We start from the raw sequence: 8,538 nt of genomic DNA on the forward strand, positions 1-8,538 counted from the left end.
TGCTCTCTCTCGCTCTTGCTCTCTTTCTCTCTCTCTCTCTATCTCTCTCATTCTCTTGCTCTCTCTCGCTCTCCCTCGTTTTCTCTCTCTCTCTCTATCTCTCCCATTCTCTTGCTCTCTCTCGCTCTCCCTCGTTTTCTCTCTCTCGCTCTCTCTCTCTCTCTCTCTCTCTCTCTCTCTCTCTCTGTCTCGCTCTCTCTTTCTGATTTCTTACTCCCTCTCCCCCTTCTGTCTACCTCTCTCGCGTATTGCCACCTTGCACATAATAAACGCAGAGCTATCACACACTCCTGGAGTTTCAATCCTATGAGCTTCCCTATCCTACGTGTACACTCGTCTCACACGCCGACATTTTGGCAACGACAAACTTTGAGTAAAGTTCACAAGCCATATTGACTCAGTGATTTCCGCCCCCCTCCGCCACCACTACCACCACCGCCGCCGCCACCACCATCAGCAACATATACGATAGTGTTGGGTAGTATATTTCGGGTATATTCACTCCACTCGCCGTCGCTCCTGACCACCCAGTACATCTGAGAGTATGCCCTGTACTATAAGCCAGTGGGTTGAAACTACACTCGCACTCGATTCCCAGAATCCCTTTACTCGCCATGGTCAGACCCCATAAAATTTACTCGTGGTGGATTCACTCTCCCCTGTTATGGCCAGACCATAGTTTGTCTAATTTTACTACGTGGAGAGTATAGTGTGAACTATACGCGTGGTAAACTCATTTAACCTTGCTATGGCACATTAGCCGCGTTCACACGTAGCAAGAAATCCGGTATTTAGCGTTCACACGAGGCAAAATGCGCGGTCCAAAAAATACGGTGTCTAAACAGATCCGGTATTTCATGTAAATACGCGGCTTCCCAGACCCCGAATAATTTGCCGTGCTTGAGAAATACCGGATCTCTTGGACCGCGCATTTCCCCGTGTGAACGCTAAATACCGTATTTCTGAAGCCGCGTATTTTATAGACTGGTCCGCGCTCGACTATTCCAGTGTAACGCGAGCGGAACTGTCGAGCGCGGACCAGTCTACGTATTTTATTGGCAGTTGGTGCGCATTGCATTGTTTATTTCGCATTGTTCGCTTGATTGTTTAAAGCAGCTCGCAGCTCGTAAATACCGTATTTCTGGAACCGCGAATCAGCGTGTGAACGCTCGGCCGCGTATTTGTCTCAGATTCGGTATTTCGCAAATACCGTATTTCTGGAGCCACAAATCAGCGTGTGAACGCTCGGCCGCGTATTTGTCTCAGATTCGGTATTTCGCAAATACCGTATTTCATAAATACGAGGTCTCGTGTGAACGAGGCTTATATGTATGTGTCAGTGTGCGGCAGCGTGCGCGCGGTGTACATGTGTGTTGCAGAGGAGCATTTGCACGGCAGGAAATTGTCGGCAATAATAGGCGAAAGAGAGAAACATTAAGACTTTTGTAGGAAATAGATTTCGTATTTATTTAGCATTATAATTTATTGAAACGCTCCAAGTGCCTGTGCCCCGCACACGCAACTCTCTGTGAGTCAGCGGGAAGGAGCTGGGAGGGTTAGGTACAGGAAGGTAATGGCACACCGCTACCACCACCACCACCACCACCACCACCATTATATGGTGGTATATATCGATATGGTGATGGTGCCTCGGGGGAAAGATATAGTCGACAGTTGTAATCTCTCGGGTGCGTGTTGATCGTGGACTTAGAGTCTCATGTACCTATCGCTGTCCGGCCGCCCTTATCTATTTTTTAATAGTGATCGGGTGTCTCCGATTGGTGGAATAAAATGACTGGGCAAGAATTCGTCGTGCATCGTACGTGAGGTGAAAAAAAAAAGATTTCGAACGAGATGTGGTTTATTTGCGAGGCACGTATTGCGAGTTCAGATTGTTGACTACTGAGTTCAACTACGCGATAGTATGAATATTTATTTATTATTTTATTAACAGATGAATAGAAAAAATACACGAATACATTTATCGGCGTATAATCCATCAATAAGTAAATAACTGATAAATAGGTACGTTTTATTTTATCACAGAATATTTATTACTGGGTTCTAAGTTCAGGTAAAATATCTTGTGTTCTTGTACAAGCGTACGTTGATGCGTGTTAGAACAAACGTTTCACCATGAATGCGTACTTAGTTACTATTACGTTTAACTAATTACTTTACTACTTATTACTTTATTACTTTATTACTTTACGTAATTTCTTTACTATTACGTGATCTAGACTATTTATAGTGTACTAGTTACTTAGGTACTTAAGTTTTATATCACCGGGGCTATTTGAAAGTAAAGGTTTTTAAACTATTTTAACCTTCGTTTTTTGTTTTTATGTTCTCTATCTTTCTTCCTCTCTCTCTCTCTCTCTCTCTCTCTCTCTTTCTCTCTCTCTCTCTTTCTTTCTCTCTCTCCCTCCCTCTCTGTCTCTACCTATCTATCTCTCCAACTCTTTAACTTTCATTCTTTCTTGCGCTCTCTCTTTCCTTCTCGCTCTTTCCCTCTTCCCTCTTCCTCCCCCTCTTTATTCTTCTCGCTTTCTCTCGGTCTCTTTCTCTCTCCCCTCTCTCTCTCCCTCTGAAGAACGCAACTAAATTGCTCAACCAACGAACGCCACGCGTAGCTCGACACGCAAACGTATTTGAGTGACGCGAGCTTGCTTATTTTGTCCCCGTAATTTGTGTTTTTCTCCAGAATTACAAAACACGTATCAGATTCATAACATGACGGTTAGCGCGCGTGCGTGCGAAAGAGAACGAGCGAGAGAAATCCATCCATCCATCCATCCATCCATCCATCCATCCATCCATCCATCCATCCATCCATCCATCCATCCATCCATCCATCCATCCATCCATATGTAGCGACGCTGCGCTCCACATACATACATACATACATACATACATACATACATACATACATACATACATACATGATACATACATACATACATTCATCCATTTATCTATCAATCAATTTATCCATCCATCCATCCATTTATCCACCGCTCCATCCATCTATCCATCCGTCCGCCCGTCTGTCCGTCCGTCCGTCCGTCCCGTCCGTCCGTCCATCCGTCCGTCTGTGCATCCGTCCGTCCGTCCGTCCGTCCGTCCGTCCGTCCGTCCGTCCGTCCGTGCGTCCGTCTGTCCGTCCGTCCGTCCGTCCATCCGTTCGTCCATCCATCCATCCATCAATCCATTTATCCATCCATCTATCCCTCCATCCATCCGTCCCTCCATCTAGCTATCCATCCACCCACCCATCCATCCGTCCGTCCGTCCGTTCATCAATCCATCCATCAATCCATCTATCTATCTATGTAGCTATCTATCTATTAATCCGTCTATTCATCCAACCACCCACTCTTGCACGCGCACATGCATACACGCATGCTCGCATGTATTATTATAATGCGCTATCCAGTGCCGTTATTGATAGAAAGTGACACGCAATGTGAAGATTTTAACGAGTTTGGCTTACCACATAAACGGGAGATGATATAAAAACGCGGCTCTATCAATAAATTTTATACATGCACATATGCGAAAATTGGTCGATCAAATATACAGCAGAACAACTCGCCCGACATACGCAAAATTCTGCGGGATCCGACACTGAGAACACGGGTTTTTAACCGGGGCTGCGATTATGATTTGTGCTAATTATTCTTCGGCGGTTTTCGCCTAGGATCTTAAACAAACTCGTGCACACATCTAGGTGGCCCGTCAGATTCCAGTCGCATTGCAGCGACTGACAGCTGCTGCTGTTATCCGATACTACACTCGTTACGCATGGCGGGGCGGAGCTTGTGACGTCACTCAACGCCGATAACACCCATCCATTGCTCTCTCCGTGAATTGCACACAATAACGGAGCAAATCGAACATTTTTTCGACGTTTTCGCACTACCGTCGGTACAGTCGAGAACGTTTGGTGTGAAATGCGTTAGAAGATGCGCAGGTTCTTGCGTACTAGCGAGCAGATATCGTTTTATAAAATGTGGCGTTCTTGTGTCACTATGATTGATGGCTATGTTTTCGTGCCCTCAGCGCAAACCGTAGAAGAAAGACGGGACATACAGCTACTGGTTCATGGAGTGTGATGGGTCTACTGCGATATCACAGCCCCGGCCCTGGCCCTGGCTGTTTGATGCTACTTATAATCATTCTACGGCTATCCACTACGTACGGTAAGTGAAAATTTTAACATAATTCCGGCGAAGCAGCGCATCCGTGGAAGATAAACATGTTGAATAACCAACATGGCCGCCACGGGTCTGAATTTCTCGAGCAAGGCGATGCTGTAGGCATCGTTCACAACATAAATACGGCCCAACGACGTCACCGCCGACTTCATCTCGCCTTTTACTTTCTCGCAGGGAAGAGTGCGTGCCGATTCGAACACTGCAACCGTCAGTACGAGCCAGTTGATATCGCGCACAACGTGAAACGAGCAAACGTGCTAGACTACTGCCAAGTGTTGCGAACATACGCCGAATGCATACGCGCTACGGCGCGCGGATGCCGAGGCAACATCGGCTACCACGGGACGGCCAAGATGGTCGAGGCGCGCAACGAGGAGAACAATTGCTCGTACGTGCTATCGCACGTCGACAGCTTCGCGTCGGCGACGGCGCCGCCGCATCCGCGCGCCGTCGCCGAGACGACGATGTGCAACTATGGCGCGGGCCGCGTCGAGCCACTCGAGTACGTGCAGTGCGCGCTCTTCGGAGACCCGCACCTGACGACGTTCACTAACGAGTTCTACACTTGCAAAGTGGTCGGCGCGTGGCCGCTGATAAGCAACGAGTACTTGTCCGTGCAGGCGACAAACGAAGCCGTGCTCCCCGGATCCAGCGCCACGGCAACGACGAAGGTACGTATGGCGCGTTGCCGCCATGGCGACGCACGACAAAAACAAGAGTGCAGCGCAACGACGCCGACGACGACGATGGTGGCGACTCCGTCGGCGATGGCAGTGACGAAAATGCAGCAAAACTAAAACGACGCTTACAGCGAGGGGTCAGGTTGAATTTAGGATCCTGATGCATTCATCCATCGTCAAATCTAATCGTTAACCGCTAATCCTAACTGTAACCAGTGGCGTAGCCAGGGGGGGGGGCAATGGGGGCGGTCACCCCCCCTAAGATTTAGAAGGCTACCTTATTTAAACCGGCAGCAGGACTGTTTCAAGTCGATAAAACATGCCAACAACATGCACCCGCCCCCCCCCCTTAGATTTAATCCTGGCTACTCCACTGACTGTAACCTAACCTAACCTACTACTAATTGCATCGTTATTGACATGGATCGTGAAGTAGGTTTGACCCCACAACCATAATGTAGTACAAAAGTCACACGACAACAACGACTACGACAACAATAACAACAACGACAACAACAATAACAACAACAATAACAACAACAGCAGCAGCAACAACGATAACAGCACAACAACACGATAATAACACACGACGACAATACGCAATAACATCGAACAGTAACATGATAAGAGAGAAAGTGCCAGTAGGATGTAGGTATACATCTCGTGTGCCCCAGGAAGTGGACCTTTGCTCTCGTTGCGACAGTCTCACGACCGTACTCTGCAGCAATGCTAGTTGCTCCCCCTCGCAGGCGATTTACCTAACCTCTGTACTGTTTGCCAAAAAAAAAAAAAATGCTAATAGAGCACAAGTTAGCCTGTAGGTGGCACCACTGAGAGATTGCCTTGTTTACATTTGACATTGATGTTCTTCATTGATTTCTATACGTGCAAGGAGTAAGTGATACTCAAAATAGTATAATAACTACTAGTAATTAATCATTGTAAATGATTACTAATTGGGACATTGCTACGTGCATCGCTCATAAAGGGCGAATTTCGTCACCGCGTGATTCGTAACCAAAACGTCGGGATGATATCCCAGTATTGGATCAATTTTCCGCCGCAAACTTGCATTACCGCAACGACTCGGCCAGTAACATCGCGCGCGTGAGCGTTGTTGACTCGTGGCGCCATCTACTCGCATTCCTCGCTCGCAAAAATATCGGATCGTTACGTTCGCGCGGATTAACGAACGTAATTCCCCGTCCTCCGCATCGTCGTACGAAATTGCGGAGTCGCCGCTATTAATTTCGCGTGCGCAGCTGCAGCATCGTCGTCCACCTTAATTGAAGCCCCGACGATGACGAAGCCCTCGTCCGTGTCATTAGCAGTAATTCTGCGGCAAGGAGGCTGCGACCTCCGTGTGTAGCGCGGGTGAGTGGGTGAGTGCGTGAGCGCGCGCGGGCGGCGGCAGTGTTCTATGCTAATCAATACTGCAGCACTATCTCTGCGAAGGAGGTCTGCTATCTCTGCGCGCTGAGTAGGGTGGCTTGCTGAGTAGGGTGGCTTGCTGAGTAGGGGGAAGCCATGGTACTCGCGTGTTAGCAACGCAACGGTCCTGTCGCTGCGTGTTAGTGTGGGGATGGATGACATGAGGGGTCCCACACTCTCTGTCGCTGTCTCTCTCTCTCTCTCTATCTCTCTCTCTCTCTCTTCTCTCTCTCTCTCTCATCCCCTCTCTCACTCCCCCCTTTCTCTCGCTCTCACTCTGTCACTCTCGCTCTCACTCTCCCTTTCCTTCTCTCCCACTCGGTCACTCTCCCCCTCTCTGTCTCACTCTTTCACTCTCCCTCTCCCTCTCTGGCTCTCACTCTGTCACTCTCCCTCTCTCTGTCTGTCTCACTGTCTCTCTCACTCACTCTCTCTCTCTCACTCTCTCTCTCTCTCACTCACTCTCTATCTCTCTCTCTCTATCTCTCACCTCTCACGCTCTCGCTCTCACTCCCCCCCTCTCTCTCGCTCTCACTCTGTCACTCTCCCTCTCCCCCCTCTCTCTCACTCTCTCACTCTGTCACTCTTCCTTTCCCTCCTCTCGCTCTCACTCTGTCACTCTCCCTCTCTCTCTCTCTCTCTCTCTCACTCTCTCCCTCTCCCCCCTCTCGCTCTCACTCTGTCACTCTCAGAGAGAGAGAGAGAGAGAGAGAGAGAGAGAGAGAGAGAGAGAGAGAGAGATTTAAGCTGTCGCATGAGTGAGGTCATGCACAGCGGTACTGCGCAGGACAGCGTTACACAGCTGTCACTGTGTTAGACAGTCAGGTGCTAAATGCGCCCCCCCCCACACAAAAAACAATCCCCGGATAAAGCAATATCGTTAATTATTTGTGAATTTAATCATCGAATTTGCTCTCATCAATTTTGTCGCACTCGCATTTATGATCAAAATGGAAGTAAACGCGCGAAATAGCGCACGTGCGTGCGTGTGTGCGTGCATGAATGAGTAAGTGCGTACGTGAGTGCGTGCGCGCGCGCGCGCGTGTGTGTGTGTGTGTGTGCGTGCGTGCGTGCGTGCGTGCTCGTATACATTTCACCCGCCCGTCATTAGAGTTATAATTTGGAAGCGTTGAATTTCACCTGGTGTGTCGGTTTCCATAGCAACTCAACACCTGCACGTCGCAGGCGGCCGCAATCGATAGACGCGCCAGCCTCCCTCCCAGCCGCGTGTATCATCATCGTCATCATCATCGTCATCGTCATCGGCATCGTCATTGTCATCATCATCGTCATCCGCACGCGAAACTCTAATCGTACCCACGTCAGAGCTGCCGGTGAAAATATTATAATCCCGAGCGAGAAATTTAAAATCTATAATATACAGTGAAGCGACGCGGTCGTAAAGATGGAAAGCTTTAATGAAATTTGGAGAGATCGGCAGGTGTGGGAGAAATGGGGAGGAGGAGGGGAGGAGGAGCGTGGAGGAGGAGGATGAAGAGGAGAAGGAGGGGGAGGAGGAGCGGGAGGGGGAGGCGAGAAGAAGCGATATGAGGAGGAGCGGGAGGGGGCGGAGGAACGGGGAGGAGGAGGAGCGGGAGAGGGAGGAGGAACGGGGGGAAGAGGAGCGGGAGGGGGAGGACGACGAAGAGAAGAGAGAGGAGGAACGGGAGGGGGAGGAGGAACGGGAGGAGGAGGAGCGGGAGAGGGAGGAGGAACTGGAGGAGGAGGAGCGGGAGGGGGAGGACGACGAGGAGAAGAAAGAGGAGAAGGAAGGCGACGAGAAGGAGAAGATGGAGATTAAACCTCGTTACCAACGGCGTTGAAAATTCATTAGAACGGTACCGTCGCGGTGTGTGCGCGCGAGAGAGATTCCCCATGACCGGGCGCGAGCATGCACCCGCAGAAATGTATAGAGACAGACTAGTCCTCGGATAGACTGCAGGACCAGCCATCAGTTCGTTTCGTACAACCGTTAGAGTGAATTGCTGCATGTAGCGAGAGACCCTCGTCCACCCGATGAGTGAAGCGTTGCCCTGATTAGTATTGCATTTATTTCAATAGAGATCATCTGTAATACGTTCACGCACGCGATCGCATCATTATACGTGCAGTACCGGAAGAGAGAGAGGGAGAGCGAGAGAGAAAGAGAGAAAGAGAGAGAGAGAGGGAGGGAGATGGAGAGAGATAGAACGAGAGCGAGAGAGAGAGAT

At 49.4% G+C, this 8,538-nt stretch overlaps 1 protein-coding gene across 1 annotated transcript in view; it reads left to right on the forward strand.

The window, feature by feature from the left end:
* Positions 1-8,538, forward strand: part of LOC106815213 (repulsive guidance molecule A-like) — a gene marked incomplete at its 3' end in the record, with an annotated part of 23,702 nt that overhangs the window by 11,062 nt on the left and 4,102 nt on the right. The window contains exons 2-3 of the mRNA XM_014819641.1: positions 4,063-4,202; positions 4,392-4,888. Of these exons, the coding sequence (XP_014675127.1) occupies positions 4,063-4,202; positions 4,392-4,888 (637 nt within the window). The remainder of the gene's footprint in view (positions 1-4,062; positions 4,203-4,391; positions 4,889-8,538) is intronic.

Source organism: Priapulus caudatus, unplaced genomic scaffold (assembly GCF_000485595.1).
Source record: "Priapulus caudatus unplaced genomic scaffold, Priapulus_caudatus-5.0.1 Scaffold1065, whole genome shotgun sequence".
NCBI lineage: Eukaryota > Metazoa > Priapulida > Priapulimorpha > Priapulimorphida > Priapulidae > Priapulus > Priapulus caudatus.